The sequence below is a fragment of the Fundulus heteroclitus genome, chromosome 12 (genome assembly GCF_011125445.2).
Source record: "Fundulus heteroclitus isolate FHET01 chromosome 12, MU-UCD_Fhet_4.1, whole genome shotgun sequence".
Taxonomy (NCBI): domain Eukaryota; kingdom Metazoa; phylum Chordata; class Actinopteri; order Cyprinodontiformes; family Fundulidae; genus Fundulus; species Fundulus heteroclitus.
Window position 1 is genome coordinate 44,952,657 of NC_046372.1, and position 22,715 is coordinate 44,975,371.

Genomic DNA, 22,715 nt, shown 5'->3' on the forward strand with positions numbered 1-22,715 from the left:
TTCAGCCAAAGATATACGTGGCGCTTTGTAAAAAGCGAGGTGAGGCCCCTGCGGCCGCGGCGCTAGAGGGGGTGGTAAGGTGTCGCCGCCCGTTTGTCAACTTCCACCCTCCGTCCGCCCGGCAACCCAGGCCGGATCACACAAACACACCGACAAAGTAGCTTCCCTGGGCTGTTTGGCACGACTGAGTCTGAGGCTGTTTATCTGCTTCACTCAGGCCGTCACCACGCGCACACACCCAGCACACACACGCCTTAACACCTTTATACCAACAGGCCAACACATACAGGGACTCACACATGTTCCCTGGAAACTTCGCAAAGTCACGCATTGTTTATGCATGACAGTGGTACCTCCTTGTGTCGTTATAGATAAGCGTGGCAACAAATCCAGACACGGACGTGCCATCTCATTATGTTCTTACATGCAGGCGATGCAAATAAGACATTAAATCTGTCACAGACATGTAGCCCACATGGCAATATCTGCACGCTGATAAATTCTTCCCAACCCCTGAAACCCCTAGAACACACACACACACACAAACAAAGCATCTTTTGCAGCATCTAAAGGCGAGGGCTTCGTCCCGCCGCTGCTCTCAGGTGATAACATTCACATGCTGCAGCGGCAGCAAAGAAAAGTCAATGGGGTTTTTTCCTTCCTCTTCCCTTGCCTTCTGCTCCGCAAGAAACTATCAAGCTGCAGGATTCTATATAGAAACGTGTTGTCAGGAACATCTAGCGCTAATAGCTGAATTCCTCCAAGGGAGATTTAACTGCCTCAATTAAAATCACATAAAGGGGAGTCCTAAAAGTATAAACACAGCTCCACTTTTAGAACAAACAAGGATAAAGAGCCCCCCCCCCACACCTCCCTTGACAGAGCCTGGCGGATGCTGATTCCCTTTCACGCGCCGAGGTTGAACTCCGTTCCCGCTACCGAGGAAGAAGCTAGCAAGGCGGCGCAGATGAGTGACGGCTCCCCCCTGCCGTCTTGGACACATGGGCAGGAGGGGACACGTTTACAGCCGGATCTCCAGGGGATCGGTCTCAGGGGAAACCGTGCTGAGCGTCTCCTGGAGTCGGTGAGGCAGGGAGGTTCTCATGGCAACCGTGAGGAAATGAGACTGGGACTGCCCTCGCAGTGGGAGACGTGACAGTTTAATTCATAGCATGATACACCACCTACGCTTAGTTTATTGATGCTCCAATCAGGAATTCCTATGAAAGAGGATCGCAGCAAAAAATATTTGTTATGTTCAGATTTTTCACAAGCGCTTTGATTTGCTATGAACTCAAAGTTTTGTTTTCTCTTTACTGTTAACACCTTAGATCTTTTCAGAAGTACTGATTCAATTAAGGCCAATGCATTATCCACTATAACAGGGAAATATGTTCTCTCCTCTGGCTGCAAGAGCAATAACACTCTATTCCTGCAGATTGTTCTGGGCAGCTCTTTTTTGTGTGTGTTCTGGTAACCAAAAACCGACAAAAAATAAAAAATAAAAAAATAAGTCGGTGGGTCTGTAATCTTATGCTAACGATGTGTGCTGGCCTTGATATAGACAGCTCCACAGGCTGGCCAACAGCATGTGGTTATATTGGCTTTGAAAAAGCCCCCACTACGTTTTAATTGTTTGTGTGGCGGCAATTTGGTGAGTCTGAAGAAAAAAAGAAACCGTGATACGGAGGATGGTATCAGTGGTTTGGGCCGGTGATGGTGATATAGTGGTGCGAGGGATATTTTCCTGGCACCCTTAGGGCCTCTTAGTAACAGCTGAGCGTTGTTTATTACGCCACAGCCTATCTGGGTGTTGTTCCTGACCACGTCCACCCCCGTATGACCACAGTGTACGTATCCTCTGATGGCTACGAGGATAATGGACCATTTTACCAAGCTCATATAGTGTCAAACTGTTTTCCCGAACATGACAGGGAGTTCACTGTATTCACTTTGCCTCCAAATTCACCAGGTCTCTATTCAACAGGTGTGGGATGTGGTGGATCATAGATCATGCCTCATAGATCTGCAAACTAACCAAGTACTAGCAAGGTGTGTTAATAAATTATAAAAAGTGTCCAGCAAAGGTAATGCCAAGAGTAATCTCCATTTTTATCCTCTTAGTTGTATGTATATTTTGTTATTCTTAAATAGATCATAGATGAATCGCAGGGTATGGCCAAAGATTATAAAGTACCACCTCTCCTTTTAGTGCTGCTGTGATGGATTTACTAACATTCCTTCAAAAATAAACACGGTTCAGCAAAAAAAAAAAATTTTTTCCCCCTCCTAAACTAAATAATAATTTGAGTCAAATTTAAAATTAACCTTATTCTGCTGTTCATGATCTTTCAGCGTTAGGTAGTTTGCACTGGGAGAGTTTTACAGTATAAAGTATATACTCGTCTGCTCCCCAGTTTGCATTCTTGTCATGATGGGAAAACACCTAAAGCCTAAGACTGGAATTTAAGACCAATGAAATCCTTTAGGCTTATGGCAGCGTAAATCAGAATGAGTTCCAGCCTTTCCTGGCTGGCACCCTGAACACTACTCAGTTAAATCCTAATCCTACATTGATATTAGCTGTCCTAATATTTTTTTCATAGAACTCCCTACATATTTCTCTCACTTTGTGCATCAGACAGTAAATAATGCAGTCATTAATCAACAAGGAGGCAAAAAACGTTGCAGTGAAATTCAAATGATCAGGGTTTCAACAGAACACTGTGCTCTGACAAAGTAACCAATGCACTTGAATGATGAATAAATGTGATGAAAATATATTTATTTTGGAAGGAAGAAAATCTTACAGCAAAGTTGTTTCTAAAAAGATTTTGCTCAAAAGTAAAAAGCGTCCAAGATAAAAAAAAAAAAAAAAAAAAAAAAAAAAACTTCTAGAAATTATGTGAAAAGTTCACTTATTTAGAAGAAATAATTTCTACTGCTCACTGTAGCTTATTATAGGGTTTAGGGGGAATATAATATGTGCACTGAGTGGTACTGTAGATAGCTTTGAGTGGGTTGTTATTTACTCTTGAATGTAAACATGTCTTTGATGAAATGTACTTGTATTATATATAGCATATTTAGAAGGCTGCTCAGTGCTAAAAATGTATCAGCAAGTCCAAGCCTTTCCTATTCCAGAGCAGTGATTTGCATGACAATTGCTCAAAGGTCGTCACATATGTAAAACAGCTCATTTCAAGCATGCATAAACGCCTTGCCGGGAACATAATCTCATTTCACTATGCCTGGTCATCTTTTGTAATTGAGAAAATCTTAGTTACCATCAAAATAGCTGGATTTATACCATGGTAGAAATTTCTTCAGATTTCCCCAAGTATTATTGCAATACCAGTGACTGCCCTGAGTATTACCGGGTGATTGGAATAAAAGAGGTTATTAGTGCTTTTTCCATTTAGCTCACTCTTCCTATTCATAACAATGTCTTTGTCAGCTGCTGCAATATTAAGCCAGTCTGGAGAGGAATTTATCTAAGTCATTGAGAAAGTCCATCAATGCCTCTTCTGCCATAGGCGATTGAGAATTTCTTTTAAATCTAGTCCTTGCCCCCAATGTGCATGCATACATACATTGGTAAATGTACGGTATTTGCTTGTCTACCTTTAACTACATGTGAACTTGAGTACCGTCATGTTTTCCATCAATATGATGTTGGTCCAGTCTTTACACCAATAACTCTTCTGGGAAAGTCTTCCCAAAGTCTCCAGCAGACCTCTCCCCTGTTCCAAGACTTACTTCAAACAGTCACCTCCCCCGACTGCCATGCTCACGACTTGTGAAGAGGATTTGGTTAGCTCTTCCAGAGGCAGAAGATCAGGAAGGCTCGTAAGCCTTGTAAACTGCCAAACCAAGACTCATCAGATGGATTGCCAGATGGTCATGATTTTGAAATTCTATAGAACTCGTATTGATTGTTCTAGAGTCTGGTGGCAATGTGCTTTATACTACTGCTTCTGTTGTTTTGCATTACACTTGTTGAGATAAGGCTTGGATGCAGATGTTTGACCATGGAAACCCATTCCATTAAGCTCTCTGCACACTGTTCTTAAGTTAAACGGAATGGAACAGGCCATCTGGATTTTGCAGGTGTGTAGGAATTGACTTTGCGGAACATTGTAAACCTCTAGGCAATACGTGGCTTTTCATCTGCAGACCTTGCTATGTAATTTTACATGGCATGCCACTTGAGTTGCTTTCATTCCTGATCACTGGCACTTTTTGCAATGGCACTATAGGTTGACCATGGAGCATTTGCTACAGAGGTAATTTCATGAGAGGAATTATTGCACAATTCTTGTATCCTGTCATGGTATGGTGCTGCACTTCTCTGAGCTGCTGTGAGCAACCACTTCTTTCCCAAATGTTTGTAAAAGCAGGCTGCATGTCTTGGTGATGGAAGTGATACGAAGACGTGAGCTCAGTGAATTGGAGGGGTATGTAGATATACACAACCAGACATGTATGGACACGTCTTCTGTGTGCGACTGTAGCTTAGTGGGTAGAGTTGTCATCTTGCAAATGGAAAGTTGTAGGTTCAATTCCTGCTTCCTCCTGCACATGACAATGTGACCCTGGGCAAGGCACTTAACCCCAAGTTCCCTGCAAATGTGTGTGTGTTTGTGAGTGTGATTGGGTGAATATAGCTATAATGTAAAGTGCTCTGAGTCGTCAGCGAGACTGCAAAAATTGCTGTATAAATTCAGTCCACTTACCTCATATATATTTATACAACCCACCCTAAAAGGTATGGAGGTCAATTAAGATGGTCCTTATATTTTTATAAAAAGCACCATTTTCTTCAACTGGAATAACATTAAAATAATCCGAAGTACAGCCTAGAGATGTTGTCAATGTGGTATTATGTCTGTCTATAGTGAAGTGGCCATTGCAGTCACCAGATCAGCCCTATTGAGCTGTTGTGGGAGCAGCTTGACTGTATGGTGCATAAGAATTGCCACATGCCACATGTAGGAGGTGCTTCAGGCAGCATGAAGTGAAATTTCCAAAGATTGCCTCAACAAATTAGGTGCGTCTCAATTTAGGGGCTCCATCTGCCGAAGGACCTGATCTATCTGCATTACGTTTATAAGGCATGCGTTTTGTTCTTTTTATTATCTTCATAGACTCAAATAAGAAAAGTCCTAAATGAGAGTGGAAAAGACAATAAATAAAGTGATACTTAACTTCCACCACTTTTAGATCGCAAAAATCACAAACTCTCTCTTTTTCAGTAAGACCTTCATACCTACCCACTTCCACTGCCAAAGGTATGCTACCAGTTCCAATATGGGCACAAAGGCACCACTATTTTTGGGATACATTAAATTTTACGTAAGGGTCAGTCCGACACTCTTCATTAAATTAAATTAAATTGGTTTTGTTTTTACACAAACGTCCTGTTTCTATTGATTTTTAAAGTCATTAAAAAGTTTGTTTTAAGAAATTTTAATTGAACCACACTTTATTTATAAAAATATAGTTTAAATCAGAAAAGGATAATAATAGGAGCATTTGTCTAGCCCCAGAAATAATTATTTCCAAAATCCCACATGAAAATCGTGTTGGTCAGCCTTCCATCTGGCAGCCGGGTGAGGCAGGTCCACTAACGATAAATCCCCACTCTGCTTTATAAGGCAGGGCCCCCATCCCATGTCGCCCTCGATCAACAGTTTAGCCATGATCTTGTGAACACCTAAGAAGCGTCTAACAGCCTTATGCTGAAGAGCACTGATACATTTAATCTCCTCAACGCCTCATACACCAGCAGCATAAAACAAAATAGGGCTTAACCGCTGACTCAAAAAGTTACAGAAAAGCCCAGATCAGATAGAAATATCCAATTTATTGTATATATATATATATATATATATATATATATATATATGCACTCATCACAAAAACGTATTTCAAATCGAGTTATTCCAATTTCACATCACTTACTTTTTAACAATTCCTAGGATGCCTTTCAACTAAGCTTGCTTTTTTTAATTTCTGAAACTTTTTTGGAGCAAATAAGTATAAGTATAGAATGATGAAGAGCAGCCTACCTGTTTGTGAATGGCAGAGTATGCAGCATAACTTCTGCTTATAATGCCAGTTGCCTTGGGGAGGCACAGCATTCTGCTCCTGTGTTGCTGCTCAGGGTGAAGGCAAAGGCACCTCGCCTTCCTTTAACCACAGAGGTCTCCTCCAATGACTGTCAGACTTTACTAAAATTATTGCAGCTGAGGAGATCTGAGTGAAGCGATCCACACCATAACCTCTTTACTACCAAACAAGTAAATATACACAGAGAGATGTCCTCTAGTTTTTCATAACATTTAGGTTTTAAAGTGACTTTCAAGTGTACTTGTTAAAGTGTAATCTGCAAACGGCTGCTGACACCCCTTTTTTATAGATAGGACAACAATAATCCATAAAAAATGTAATCAATATCCATGCACGCACTTGGCAGGGCTGCTTGTCCTCAGGTGTTCCACGGCTCACACAGCAAATGTACTGTACACGGTCCTTCCTTAAGGTTTGTTGCTAGGGGACTCAAGGGCATTGTCAGCTTTATCAGCACACGGTGATTCATCAGGCCAGTTGGTAAATAAGAGATGCTATCAAGCGCTCCTGGTGGCATTGAGGGCTCTTGTCCTAATCAATAACTTTCCAATTCTTCACTGATCTCCGCCTCTGATTAGCTGGACTAATCCAATACGTACTGTTGCTGTCTATTACTGAGCTAGGACAAAGCCTTCCCATTAAGACTGCCCTTATCTGGGGTTTTTACTGATATAAGGCGTTCCGGCACCAGGTAATACAACGAGGACATCCCCGGGCTCTTCTAATTGCTAGTCAACTTGGGCAGGCAGATAGCAAAGAGACTTCACGCCGCCTAGCAGCGCCAGACCTTTAAAGTGTTGATACGGTAACCAACCGGTGCACAAAGACAGGCCACGCTGAGCTAAAGTGGCTTGTAATTTTTCAACTTGCTTGAATAGGAACGGGAGAAAGCAAAGTGACATGGGTAATGAGGGAGTTCAAGACGAGGAGGGGCGGACAGGCTGTCAGTCAGAGCGAAGCAGCGATGGCAGCAGGCACTTACTGATGATCGGATGCTGATGAATAAGCTCAGCCTAATTTGAGTTAATGACTATGAAATATGCATTAATTTTCCTCCTCAAAATGATCTGTAATGAGCCCGACTGATGGAAGGGGAACGTAGCGGCTCTCGCTTTAGCATCCAGAAAGCACGCTAAATGCATACACAGCTAAAAATAGGTAGCTAAAGAGTGACAAAACCAAGTTTGAAGCACTTTTTTTTTTTCTTCCTATGATTCCAACAGTACTTTTTCTCCCGGAGTTAAAGTTTGTGGTGAGGAGAATTGCTGAAGGTTGAACCAAAATAGTCCAGAACCTAGCAGGATAGTAACTAGCCTTAATCACAACAATAAAACTAGGTCCTGAATCACAAATTCCAGTGGCATTAGCTATCATTCCTTATTCTAAATTATGCAATTACACAATGATAAGTTCACTAAAACCTATTTAATGAACTTATTCCGTTTTCTCGATGAAATTACAGTTTGTAAGACAACGCTAGTGAATGACGAGACTCATGAAGCATAAACCAAGGAAGCATTTTCTAAAGGCCATAATGGAGTCTGGTCCAGCACGGCTATTTACAGTGATCACATCTGTTTCAGCACACTGCAGCGTGCAGCATCCAAAGAGTGGATTGTAAGAATGGACGACCATCAAACGTCTCAGCAGTGTGGTTCTGGTGTTTAGTCGCCTTAAATCCCGCAGAGCGTCTGTTATCTCTACACAGGGACTGCACAATACGCTGCATGATAGGATCATTTCAAGATAGACACCAGCACCCCCCCATGCCACCCCCACGCTGCCCAGCAAGGATAAGCGGTCATAGGCGATGGACAGATGGAGGGATGACACAAGTTAGCAAAAGCAAAAAGCTTTGAAAGAATGTATAAAGTCAAATCCAAAGTAGAGAATGACTTGACCAATAGGACAACAATATGTTGTTGATTCTCAGCTGGATCATCACTGGCCGATAACCAGCCAGGTTAGAAATTCAAAATCTGACTTGGGCTTTTCTTTAAAATGCACATTAAACAACACTTCCATGAATGGGTTAACCATTCAACAAATAAGCAAAGGTTTGTATTTTATTTTTTTATTTATGTAACTTCTATTTGTACAGGTGCTCTCACTGAGTTACAAGATTGCATTTTTGTTTTGTTATTTTAGCGTTCCATCATTTGTTAGCACCACAAGTAGGTTGCCATATCAACAATGCCTTTAACATGATGCTTGATACAATCATTGCCAGGGATCTTAGTGAAAGTCATTAAGTATGAGGCAAAGGGTAGTTTGATTTAAATGTAATACTTATGGTACCTGTAGTAAAATAAATGTTATTATTGATGTGAATTTGTAGATAAGTAAAAAAAAAAAAACATCCTTAGAGTGGTACACAGATAACAGTAGAGGGGATGATCACAGGGTGGGTGAGGGAGGGGTTGAGCACCAGTTCATCAGATTTGAGCAATTTGAAACAACTCAAACCGTAAATGTTAATATCTCTGGAAAATTAGCGGATATTAACCACCTATACTTTCACAAGAAACTAAGTTTGTTTCTTTTCTCTCTGCCAGATGTGACTATTTTAGGCCGCTGGCTGTATCAACTCACTTCCTCACCTGCGACTCATCTGATCCTTCTAAGTCCACCAAGCGTGAAGTCCTGGTGAATCAAAGCAGGGATGTCCGTTCAGGTATGGTTTAAACTGACACATTCTGCTAAAGCCGAGCATCTGTATTTCTGGCTGGGAGCCTTTTTTCTTCACTATAAAAACCTCACTGTGATGGCATCTTTTCACGACGGGGAAGGGAACTATTGGTTCTAATACCTTCACAGACCATTATAGTTAAACCAAGCTATTCCTTTAAAAAAGTTACAAAGTTAAAATTTATAGGAGTAAATGAAAATTACCCCTTTGGCGTTTTTAATATTATATACACAACAACACATTTCTGATGTATTTATGCATCACACAGGTAGATCGGCAGCAGACGGTAATTGTTACACTCACCCTGTTCTGTAGCTGCTCCACTGGTTTTTCGCTTTGTGACAAAATAAAAGAAGCTGAATTCATTGTTGCTCTTTGCTCAGAGGGGCCGTGTCAAAGAAGTGTCAGCATTAGTCATGCACCTTCATGTTATTCATGTGTACAGCGAAAATATAGCTTCAAGAGCTGCTCCCAACTGTTAGCTTCACCCCGCTGTCATTCATCCCAGGGAGCTGCCAAGCTTAACATGAGCTCTAGCCTGGGGTTAAAGCAGCAGCCAGCTGCTGTGCCTTTACAGCTTTTTGCGCCGATGCTGGTTCACACAGTAGCGTGACCCTGAGTGCAAAGTCCTGCTCCTCAGGCAGGGGCGGTTTCCCGAAAATGATTTTCCATAGTTTCTCCTGATGAAATGCTGCATGGATGCGCTTATTTGGATATAAATCTGTTGCTGTTTTCAGAGATCTCTCCACTGAATAGTCTTTGTATTTGCAGAAGCGCAAGCAAAAATCTAAATGTCCTCTCTTCATTATGGTTCTTTGTTGAGTTGTTTTTATCGCACTCCGCAGTAATTTGAAACACAACTATATAAACATTTTTTTCCAAACATTACATTGTTCATTAAAAATGCAAACAATGTAATAACATTTACACTATTCATTTATTAAATATTGCATAATGTTAAAACAACATACAGCTTCTTGCTACTTGTAAACCTAAATTAAACATAGACCTTGGAGGACAAAATTAGCCTTCCTTGGTAAAGGTTACAAGATTTCACATATCTTTTCTTAATTAAGTATTCAAAAACTTCAGAGAAGGCTTTTGTGGTCAGTGGGCAGATCTTGCCCAATGGCTGCTGGAAATAGGGACCAACTCCCCCTGTGACCCTGCAAGGATAAGCCGGTAAAAACAATGGCTAGATGGGCAAATTATTTCAATAGCAGGTTAATCACAGACCAATCAGATATCAGCTTTAGTGTAATTATTCATCAGTGCTGTACAGCAGTTTTTTTTTTTTTTTTTGTTTTTTTTTTTCTTTCTTTTGCCCAGTGTCCTGTCTAGCAATATGGCAATAGGAATTGATGTCTCAATGCCAGATAGAGCTCGACAGATTTTACAAGTGGAGCAAACGGCTTTCGCCATAGTGCTCCACTTGATTTATGCTTGTAAATAGCTTTATTATGATTCCTGCAAGGAGAATTTCAAAATATATGGACATGACAATGGGAGAGTAAAGGAAGAACAAAAAGTGAAAGAAAAGAAAAAAAAGAGTAGAGGTGAAAGAAAGAGGAGATAAAAGGGAGAGAATGATAAAACCTTCTTTGTACAGCAGTTTTTAAGTGCAATGCCTGCTTACACTGTCCTCAACATGGGGAGATCAGGGTAATAATTTCTCCTCGTTTGTGCATGCAAAAAAATAGCAAACTAGTTAAGGATGCGAGAAGACAGATGACTTATTTTCCCATGTCACTCAGGGAAGTGAGCCGTATTACTCATCAGAACTGCCGCTGAGCCGATGTGTAGCAAGAGCCTGGCCGGGTTCACACGATGCCGACACCAAACTACATAATCTCTTTGGGAAAGCATGTCAGCAAACGTCCACGGTGACTTTAGTTTTTGTATTATTATTTCAGTGCTCATCAGGATTTATTTGCTAGATAAAACTGTAATTTGTCAATTCCAAAACCTCCACCGCCTCATTTCAATTTTGCTCGCGGATATTTCAAGTGTTGACTTTGTTGAATGCGTCAGCCTGCTGGCACAGAGGGTTTGGTGTGGTGTCTAACCTCTTATCTGTCAAATCCTCTGATTAGCCTCCCTCCTGCTGGACGCTGAATGATGTGGAAAGTAAAAGAGAACTGTCGGATACCAACAAGCAAACCGTTCCCTTTTGCTCTGCCCACGGAACTGCAAGCGAAGCCGAGTTCAAAATTTCATTTTGCCATTATCAAGCTCACAACAATTTCACAGCACAGCAGTCACATCATAATGAACTTCCATAAGTAATTAAAGTCTCTTTCCTGTGGAGGGACCTTCATGAATAGGAGAAAGACAGCTTTCTAGCAGCCTGCAATCAGGGAGACACGCCTGCCGAGGTGTCACATTGGCTTTGTTGTCTGCCAGAAATCGCCTCAGGACGCTAAAGTGAGGTCCTCCACTCAGCATGTGTCCACATGATAAAAACGAATCATGCATAATAACCGTGGCTCGCCACTGCTTCACTCATACATTCAGTCATAAGCTCAAACAGAAACGCGTATTAGATGCAATGGCAAAACTTGAGGGCATAAGATCATGCTCAGCAGTAATTTGGACATTTACAGCTTTTTAGCAGGTGTAGCTTGAGGGCCCATGAATCCAACTGAATTCATCTGAGGGCCAATGTGTGGAATTATGTAAAATATATTCCTTTGAATTCAGCTACCAAACAAACTGGAATGTTGGAATTCTAAACATAGTAAACAAAAACGCATTTTAAAACACAATAGTGTAATTACTAAGTTATAAATACATTTAATATTGATGTAAAATTGTACTCCATAAAAAAATATGTAAAACCATTCGGATCTTATACAGGACAAAAACACTGCTATCACATCTATCAGCTTAGTATTATATTAAATTTAAGAAGAAGAAGAACAAATATAACTGCTCCCCTTGTTAAAATCTGAATTGATAGTTTTCTGAATTATTTCACAAGCCATACCCAGGCATGGTTATTGTTTTAAATGTATAATCAAGAAATTACTGAAATGTAACTTTTCTGACACCATGAAATGGGCTTAAAGAATTCAAAAACCATCACAGCATGCCCTGACCTTCAAGGATTTAAGCAGATACAAGGCCACTGGCATCCATCAGTCTGCAAAAGGTTACAAAGCCATTTCTAAGGCTTTAAGACTCCTGTGAAAAACAGTGAGATTCATTGTCCACAAACGGAGAAAACATAGAAGAGTGGTGAACCTTCCCGGGAGTGGCTGGCATACCAAAATTAGTCCAAGAGTGCATCAACGGCCCAATCAGAAGGTCACAAAAGAGCTCAGAAGATCTAAAGTTCTGCAGTTCTGCCTCAATTGTCTAAGTTCAGCTTGGTATTTATGATTCAACGATAAAAACAGGCTGACCAAAAAGGCTTCAATGGGTGAGTTCCAAGGCCAGAACCTGAACAAAAAGAATGTGAAGGTCCAGCTCATAGTTTCCAAATATTCTTGTGTTAGGACTTGGGTAACTTGTAATTAGTGAAATGTTACATGACAATGTCTGGTTGTCAGTTCAGGGATCCAAAGCAAACCAGCAAGTCCACGTCTGAAAAACAAGCTCGTCCTCATGTTAAAAGGAAAATGATGGACATGACGATATTTGTCCTTTGATCCGGTTGAGAATACTTGGCACTAGTTGCCGTACTTTCCAACATCACAGCAACCGGAGCATGCTGAATGTTTGCTGCACCAGGAGAGACATTTGCTCAGTGGAAAAGGTGAGATTTATGAGGAGGCTGAAAGGTTTAAACAATGTACAAAGTTGCAGCTTCTTTTTTGTTTCAGTATAGCCTCTCTGTCTGAAGATCTATTGCTTTAATAAAGAAAGCCTTTTGACTTCCTTTTTGTTGGGAGGTACAGAAAAGAAAATGGAGGTTTTAAATTGTCCCTAAGACGAAGAAAATATAGATTTGAGCATATAGTTGATGTTTACATCCAGGATTGTTCTGTACTCACAAGATCTTTTATTTTATTTCTTCTTTGGCGCCTGTTGGTATCAAGCAGCCAGATTGATATTAAGGCTATAAAGAACTTTTTGTTGATACCCAATTACATATCCCCAAAAATGAACTGGGTCTCCTTTATCTTCTGTTGGCCGTTGATGCTAATGAGCGTCAAAGGCCAACAGCCTGAGTTGTTCAGAAAAAGAGAGAATGTTCTAGTCCAAACCGAATTGAATTAGAGTGAATAATTAAGCTTGTTTTGAACCAGGAGTGTCCATGGTGCGATATGATTTTGTGCAGCCACATTTCAAGATTGGCATATGTTTGGTTTAGCGAACCAGGTTGGTGTCAATACATGTAAAAAAAATAATGTTAGGGTGCAACTTTAACTGATGCAAGGCCTTTCAAAAAAGATGCAGAAGATTTAAAATCTTCTTCAAATGCAAAAGGTAACGTAAGCAGTGTATCAACCACAACCATTGCTTATGATTTAATTTGACTGTAAAAAGCAGACGTACTTATTAAACTTAGCTAAATAAGTAAGAGTAAGCAATATCTTTTTACTGAAAACAAACACACACACACACACACTAGACAAGGATAATCTACCCAAGAAAATTTGCACATCACATTCCTGTTTTGATTTTTTATCTTAGTATAACTCAGCAAACTTCCAAGACCCTATTCATGTTCAGATCTACAGATGACCTTTCCTCTGATTACCTTCCTTGTTTCCTTAACATTTTGTGTTTTTAGTTTATTGTTGAGCAGGTAATAAAGAAATATCTAGAAATAGCATTGTCCCGCTGAAAGATTAACCTTTGCCCCAGCCTAAGGTCTTTTGCCACCTCTAACAAGTTTTTTCCCATGATTACAAATACTAATGGGGCTTGACTTAATTTAAAATTTTCTCCACATGAAGGTTTAGGATGCAGGTAACAAGCAACACAGTCCAGAGCCAGTGCACTGCACCTCACTTGTGACCTTGGCATTGTGGTGAAGGTGTGTGCTTTATGTACTGCTGCTAGGTGTGCATTCTTCTCCCCTTTGTTGTTTCTGCTGCTTCACTTGTGCCTGCCATGTAAAGCTGCTGAGATCAGGGCTGCTTACATTTAGTGCAATCAAAAAGGTTTCTACAATCATTGAAAAAACAAAACAAAAAAAATGTAATAATGCTTCTTTGTATAGCATCATCCAAATAAAGCTGTGTGGCACAGAAGAACTGCACAACAATAAGGTAATGAAACTTTGGGTAACATTTTAAAGCACAGGCAGAAGCAGCGTTAATGAGCCAGTTTCTTTTTAATTGCAGTTGCAATTAATGGCGAAAGTCATCTTTGTTGCTTTGGGTGTTGGATTCAGTGCAGAATGCCCTTGGATGGGGAATATACCATGATATGTTTCCTGAAGTCATAAAGGAAGATTCTTGTCTTTTACAAAAATGTGAGGAGAAAAAAAAAATGAACATATAATATATACCGTATTTTACGGACTATAAGTCACAGCTTTTTTCATAGTTTGGCCGGGGGTGCGACTTATGTCTGAAATTATTACACATTTTTACCGGTATATCATTACACCTGTTATTTTCACACTAAACCACAAGAGGGCGCTCTAGGCCTGTGTTGAATCAGACGTAAGCGACATAGAAGCGGAAGTGCTTCTACATCCTGAGTTAACGGAGTTATTTGAAAGTGACACCGAGGATGAAGATTTCACTGGATTTTAGTTATTTGGAGTGACACGGGCGCTTTGGTTAACTTCTTCGCATGTTATTTATGCTAAAGTTATCTGAATAGCTTTTAATATGTTATGTTAACATACCAGGCACGTTCTCAGTTGTGTCACGTAGCGTAAGCTAACCGGCCTTTTGTTGCCTCCGTTCTAATTTTATTTAAAATTGCCTTTCAAGATGACATGTCTGTTCTTGATGTTGTGTATTATCAAATAAATTTCCCCCAAAAATGCGACTTATACTCCAGTGCGACTTATATATGTTTTTTCCTTCTTTATTATGCATTTTATGGCTGTTGCGACTTGTACTCCGGAGCGACTTATAGTCTGGAAAATCCGGTAATTAATTACTGTCTAAGGCTGAACATGACAATGATTTTGAGTGTGATCAGGGGGTTAGAACCAATTATTATTTGAATTTCATCCAACCTTCCAATGTCTCTACCTGGTTATTTCTGGAGGGTGACAGAGGGGCTGGTGGCTATTTCCAGCGGACATTGGGCGAGAGTTGGGGTGCATCCCGGACAGGTGCCAGTCCATTACAGGGCAATGTAGAGACATACAGGACTAACAACCATGTACACACACTTTCAAACCTAAGGGCGATTTGGAGAAACCAACAAACCTTACAGTCATGTGTTTGGGCTGTGCTGAGGAAGCTGGAGTACCCAGAGAGAACGCACACATGCACAGGGAGAACACGGAAACTCCATGTAGAAAAACCCTGGGCCAGGATACTAACCCGGGATCTTCTAGCTGCATTTTTTTTTATTTCAGTAGTTTTCACTGGAAAAATAGGTTTACAAATGCATACGCTCAAAATTCAAGTTAACTACCGCAATGAATAAAACTTTTCTTCAGAGGTTCCACTGAGTTAATACACCAGAACTGAAGACATGTTTGCAATTCCAGATAAAAGATAAAAGATCTTATACCAACGTCAAAGCACATGAACTGGAAGTGTCATGGGACGGTGATGCTTTGCTGGATGTGGCCAGTTCCTTATCCCCGTATCCACAATGGATTCTAGAACATTCCAGAGGCTGCTAAAGGAAAATGTGAGCCTATCTGTAAAACAGTCAGGCTGAAGCGGAACTAGGCTCTGCAACAAGACTACAACAAAGTTTGTGATCTGGGAAAGCTTTATTCTACATCAGTCTTATGACATACAGTTATTTTCTCCTAGAATTAAATACAACATGCTATACTCTAAATAAACTAAATGCTTCACAAATTTGGCTTACACATATTTGATTTATAGCATTTATTCTCTAAAATCTACCGATGTTGTATTCTTAAGTTTTCTAAATAAGTGTGTGATCAACGTCATCACCAGCCTGGAGCTTTAGTCCTAACTTTTGGTTCTGCAGTCTTGACAAACTGCTGGTGTAACAATGTACTATCCCCTCCATCTCTCTGACTGACAGCTCATAGGAAAGCTATTGTGCTGATGTTCTGCAGAATTTCCCGGCTTTAGTTCGGCCTGCGAGGAGCTTAGAATAAGCTCAAGCTGCACATGTGGACGGACCAAGCTGTGATTACTGATTCTGCTGCCGTGCGCCGGCATTAAGGCTTAAACCATCTGAGGCCGTGCCAATATTCTTCTTGATGACTGGTCTGAGTAGCTGCGGTCAGGACCTCGACTTGTCTCTCAGCAGAGTAAAATGCTGCATCGATACATCATCTGAGAGCAGCACATTATGGAGGAGCACTCATCAAACTGAGAATGAAAGCCGGAGGTCTTCAAACCCACCACAAGGGTACTGGTAAATGACACATGCTAGCAGCATATGTTATTGTATTTTGCAGCTTAGAGAAATTCTCTTTATACACCTTGTTAAAGGCAAATCAATGCCTGCGGTCTAATAATAACTTCTCACCAGAGTGGAAAGAAAGAAGCGTTGCCTTGGAGGCGAGTGAAAAGTTCGTCTGTGAAATTTACAGAGCGCCGGCTGAACGCTACTATTCATGGTCACTACAGCGTTACAGCCAGCAGTTAGAATCAAATGGTGTCATTTTTAAAAAATAATTATTTTATCCAATTAACTGAGGTCAAATTGAAATCTTTTCTGGAAAGGGAGAAACTTACCGGTTATTTCTAGTGATTCATTTATACTTTATTTGTGTGTTTTTTTCCTAACAATATCCTGTTAAAATAAAATTTATGAAAATTACTTAAGTTTTTTAAACTGATCAGAGGTTCTTTGTATTAATTATCCATAACTTTCTGTTTCCCATGAGACACAGAGACTCTCTTTCAACCACTGGACACAAGGTCAGATAAGGACCTACGTTTTCTTGCCACAACAAGGCCCTGCCTTGGCCCTGCCTACAGTTGTGTCAAGTGTGTTTGGGGGGAATTATAAGAACGATGATTCTTTCATGCTCTAACCTCAAAAATGTCCACATGTGGAGCTAGCCAAGATCTGCTGGGTCTTTAACTGAAGCGGTGTGCTTTGGTCAGATGAGACTAAGGCTCTGTTTACAAGACAACAATCCACTGAAAACCCATTTCTGTTTACACATTTCCACGACAATGTTCTAATTACGATCTCCGTTTACATGGCAACAGTAGAGATGTAAACACAGTGTCATTCCCTCAACACACCACTTGTTGGTGCTACGTTCTTTGAAACGCATTATGCGCTTGCATAAAACGATGCTCTGCCTAAAACCTGCCACAACAAGTACAAGTTACAGATTTTAATTTGTGGTCAGCTGTGATGTTGTGCGTGTGTGAATATATTTTGTACTGATTTCCGTCATGCTACATATGAACAAAGGATTCCTAATTCCTAAGGTTTTCTAATCATTTAATTCTGGAACCCATTTTGAAATTATGCCGCTCTCAGAAAAAAAAAAAAAAAAAGCTCACCGTTGTCATGTAAATAAACAGCACAAATGCAATCAAACGTTCCCGTTATCTAGAAAAAAAAAGTAGTTTTTTTTTTTAAAGAGGGCCTCAGATTGAGTATTTCAGCAACAAACGTGGATAAGAAAGTGGAAAAGCACATAATGTCCACTGTTAAGTAAGGTAGATGCCCTGTGATGCTGTGGGCCTGTTTTCCTTTCATAGGACCAGCGAACATTTTAGTTTGCATGTGATCATGAACTTTTTGAAATTTAAAAAAAAATTATATACCAAAATCTGGTGAAATATCCTGGTTACCTGAAAATGGCTGATCATTGGTTCTTTAAAAAAATAAAGAAAAAAAGAAATTCAGTAAACCTTAAGCGGGAGCTGAAGAGAAAAGAACACGAGAGAGAACCCAGATCTCTCCTTATTTCTGTCTTCTCCAAAACCGTGAAATGTAACAGTTGAAGAGTAAGTGCTGTCCTATTGGTTAAAGAGGGCCGCAGAAAAAAGTGATCTTCTTTAAAAAAGTTGTTTCCTATTTACTGAACGTGTGTACTCAACTTAAAGGTCAGACCTTTTTAGATTCTGTAATAATACTGTGATAAAAGCCTCATTTATTTCAAGGCTTATATATTCAAGGGCCTCTTTAGCAGGAATGGCACTGTATTTTCAAATGCATTTACTGTAAATGGCACTATTCAGAAGTGTTCAGAACGAACAACTTAATGTTTCCAAATTTGGCTATTAGTGCAACATAGATTTAATACAAGTAAAAGTATCAAACCCGTTGGTTCAAAACTCCAGCTCCAGAAAAAACCTCCAGCAAAACGTAAAAACATCCTGCAGTGTTCCACTGTCCATGGGCAACCTTGGCTCTACAGAAGGAAACATTTTGTGCATTGCGGTAGGCGGCTGTGTCTCACCAACAGGACAAGGTGAAAGTGAACCACATACAGGCTACTGGGGGTCTGTAAGTCTGTCAGGGCAGTATGAGTTCATCCTGAACCATTGCAATCACAATGCTATGTGTACATGTCAGTCATAGGAAGTAGTTTCTGACCTCTTTCAATAGCATGCCATGCTCCGCCACATTACTTCCTGTGGCATCCTTTGAGCTTCTATGCACCGCATGGTGATCATTTTCCAATCGACTGCCTCGTGCTTTCATTTGAAAACCCAAATCTTACCCGTGTTGTGGTCTTTATACTCTTGGGACGTGTGCTCGTTCTGATGCACCCATTCCCCGTTGCATTTGAAGAAGATCTGTAAGGCGGGCGTGGCTCGACAGCGCAGCTTGATGGGGTTGCTCTTGACGATGTACGCATCCTCTGGCTCCTGGATAAAGTGCGGCAGAGTGCCCTGCGCCGGGGCCAGGGTGTCTGACGGCCCCGCCGGGTTGCCTGCTAACAGAAAACCTCAGTTACTTGATTTAATGCTAAAAGAAGAAGCGGGCAGTCTGCTAAACACAGACGCAGAGTTATTTTCAGTCGGATTCACAATCTGGCAGTGAAGAAAAAAGCAGGAACCCTTGCTTTGTTTTGCTAACAAAAGTATATGGGAAGTGTTTAGGAAATTAAAAAGAAAGCTCAAATGACAGATTTCTGCGTTCCCTTTTCATCAAAAGCCCAAATACTGCAGAAGGATAGAGCATACAACCAGCATAATTCAACCCTCTCTTTCTTGTTCTAGCAGACCTGTTCCCCTCAGAGCAATTTGCAGATAAATGAAATCAGAAAGGAACAAGTGGAGAGGAATTAGGAGGAGGCTGATTACCTAAATTGTGGCTGTGGAGTCTGAACACATCTTATCTCAGCCTGGATTCTGATCCAAAGAAATGGAGGCTTTGTGCCAGCAGCACCAGAACGCTGTGTTTAAAAAAAAAAAATTCCTGCCACATCGCTGTGTTTGTTTGTTGTTGGCATATAGAAGAGCCCGGTTTCCCCCACCATTGTTCATAGTGGCAGCGCATCAATCTAAAGGCTGGATTGAGAGGGTAGATCTTGGAGTGGATGACTTGGAGTATTTTTTTTTTTCTTTATCTTTTAGCCAAGCTGTTGCCTTGCATGGCGTCCCGTTCTTCCTTCCTCCGGAGCAAAGCGCGCTCTGCATTCGGGAACAATGAGGAACAGGACGTTTGTGCTCCTGCCATCCCCGGGATCCTTCTAGGAGCAGCATCCTAACCCCATCAAGGCAGCTCCAGTGGAGCTATTCAGCGCTGTAAAAAGCCAAAGAAAGCCATTACACCCCCCCCCCCCCCCACGACTTCCTCCCCTTCACATTTAACTCTGTCCCCTGAAATCAAATCTGACCTCTCTCTACAGCTCTCTATCAATGTTATCCTTGTTAAATGGGTAATTGAATGGATGCAGGTGTAGAGAGTGAATGAAATGAACAAATGGAAATAATATGCTGACGTTACCTACAGTCACATAGGCAGATGTCTACCATATTTAGACCAAATGTGCTCCATTTTCTTACTCATGCTGTTGTCATTATTAGTTTTGCTTATGTTTCTTGCTCATTAAGTTAATTCTAAATACCTCTACATTTGGGACACCATCTGCAAAGATGCTATTTTTTTTTTCACTTTTATTTATACAGGTAAATATCATTGAGACACGAGGTTTCATTTTCAAGAGTGACCTGTTTCACATATATAAAAAACTACAAGTTAAAATATACTAGTGTCAACAAAAGTTAATTGAACCAATTACTAGAAAAAAGTACAACTGAAAACGAAATAAAAGAAAGAAGTAATAAAACATTAAGAGTAGGATGATACTTTCTCCATTACCCTTAAAATATGTTCAAAACCCTGCAGTTCAGTTGAGCTGCACAGCTTCTGGTCCTGTTGTAGAACGGTAGAAGAAGCTTCTTTGCCAAGTTCTGCTTATACTGAAGGGACCGCTACATGTATTAAAATGCCTATTTTTCATGTAAACTCTGGTAAAAAGCCAATTACAAATTTGTAATTTAAAACATCCAAGTGTAATAGTCTGCATGATGGCTATGTTAATAAAAATCTAAACTGCTTTGGTGGGTAAGAGCTTTTGATGTTTAAAGTAAAAAAAATAATTTATTTCCATACAAGAACCCGAGTTTCAATCTGAACAATTTTATAAATTGTTCAGTATGTGACTTAAAAGAAAGTTTTTAATCAATTAAAATACCTACAATTCCATTGGGGTGCGTTGTGCCGACATAAAGGCTGGCAGAAGAGCTGGGATTTTCTTTTCATTTGAAAGCAAAATACCCGTAGTTTGGTAAGCATTAAGCATCAGTTTGAGGTGGGCTAACTGTGACAGAGTAGTGTTCACAACCTGTAGATGATCACAAACCACAGCAACTGCGTGTGAAAGCCAGTCGAACTGTTTCTTCGGTGCAGAGAAGGAGAGATGGATCACACAAGTTATTTATGTAAACTGGAAACTAAAAGTCTTTGGCCTAAAACAGAGGCTTGAGCTTGAGGTACACCTTTCTTGACACTAAGATAACAAGAGGAACCACAGAGTTTAACACACTGTTTATGATGAGAAAGATACCAGCCAATAGCTTGATCATGTTAACACTTAACACTTGTCATGTATTCAGTTTTTTCCAGCGGCAGTATGGAAATATGTTGGAATTTACAACAGTGCTAGAAATCCAAGACACAATAATTAAGGCTTGTGTTTCAGTTGAAATGAAGCTGTTCCCATGCGCTGTCACCATTTCTAGTGGGGAATTAGTGACAAAGATATGTATATAATAAATACATTGAGCTAATACTGTATATGCCATAACCGCATGTGGTTAAAAGGGTTTTTCGAGGCAAATTAAAAGTTGTCTATATTAAGTAAAATATATATTTAATTTTATCCTCTCCATATGGTCGAGCTTTAATCATCATTCTTATCTTTGGGGAAACAGTTGGATTTCTAAACACAGTAAGTACTTTGTGTAATAAGGTGCAATCCACGCCTCTTCCCCCCGGCAGAATCTGTTGAAAAGCTATTTTGGAACCAACCGAGCTTTGTCTGCACAGTCTGCTTCGTCTCCAGGAAACTTTGCAGGCATCTTTTTCTAAACTTTTTTTTTTTTTTGCTGAGTGCACAATAATGTTCGTCATGTATCATGTTTCAGCTGCAGACATTACGGCCCAGTTGTTTCACCAACTTTGCCAACATGAGCCGTGTTTAAGTGTTGCTACTTATAGAAAAAAATAAAGTTCCACGCTTAGAAGTGGTGTGGATAAATAATTTTTACTATTAACTCTAATGCAATTTTGAAAAAAAAAAGAATGTGTATTAAATTGACTTTCAAATAACCCAGTAATCAGGAAGGAAGAACACTTAGGAAGCTGATTACAGCAAGAGCAAAGAAAATATCACATGGTTAATACTCTGTCTGACACATCACGGTTAGGAAAGAGATATTACAGACTTTTCTAAAGATAAGATTCTCATTATTTCCCACTTTGGATGTTGGAGTTTCATATTCTGTTAAAGCCACAGCTCAGTTGACATTTGAAAGTAAAAAGGAAAAGGAAATAACTAACCAGAAAAAAATTATTAAAGGCAATCAATTGTTTAGGATGATGTCTGTATATAGTTTTTAGGACCGGCTACTCTTACACCATTTCTTGGTCACTCATTTGGCAGAATATTTCTTCTCACACCTTAACTCCGACCTCTGACCCTAAGCCAGAGTATCTTACCTAAAATATGGACCGCACTTGACCTTCTCACATTTTGTCGTGTTACAATCCAAACTTTAATGTATATTACTAGGCTTTGACCAAAACATTTGTAAAAATGATAAATGATAATGAGATAACAGAGTTTTCCTTCTTAACATCAGCCTGTGAATGTCTGAATGTAGTGTAACACACTTTGGGCTTCTAGGACTTGATAAAGGGCTGTACAGGGCATTTACTATAAACCATGCCACAATCCATTTGTTTAGAGTTGTTGTCCTGCTTTAGGGTGACCTTATGCCCCTGTCTCAAATTTTTTGCAGCCTCCAGCTGGCTTTATTCCAGATTTCCCTCTATTCATCTCCATCTAGCTTCTCATTAACTCTGATCAACATACCTGTCCCTGTAGAATAAAAGCAAGCCCACAGCATGATGCTTAACTGGGAGGATAATATGTTCAGTGTTGACTTTTTGTCACATATAAGGACAAGGATAAGGTGCTTTATTTGTCATTATATACGTATATAAGGTACATACAACAAAATTTCGTAGATCAGATTCCCATCTGATCTACGAAATGTAAATATTTTATGGTAGGCTATTTATTCACCATATATGGTAAAAAAAATACCATATTTTTCCATTT

General features: G+C 40.1%; 1 protein-coding gene across 1 annotated transcript in view; it reads right to left on the reverse strand.

Annotated features, from left to right (window-relative positions):
• Positions 1-906: 906 nt before the first annotated feature.
• Positions 907-22,715, reverse strand: part of LOC118565088 (netrin receptor UNC5D-like) — a 193,615-nt gene continuing 171,806 nt past the window's right edge. Inside the window, exons 2-3 of the mRNA XM_036144729.1 lie at positions 18,582-18,794; positions 907-992 (exon numbers count right to left, since the gene is read on the reverse strand). Coding sequence (XP_036000622.1) covers positions 907-992; positions 18,582-18,794 — 299 coding nt within the window. The remainder of the gene's footprint in view (positions 993-18,581; positions 18,795-22,715) is intronic.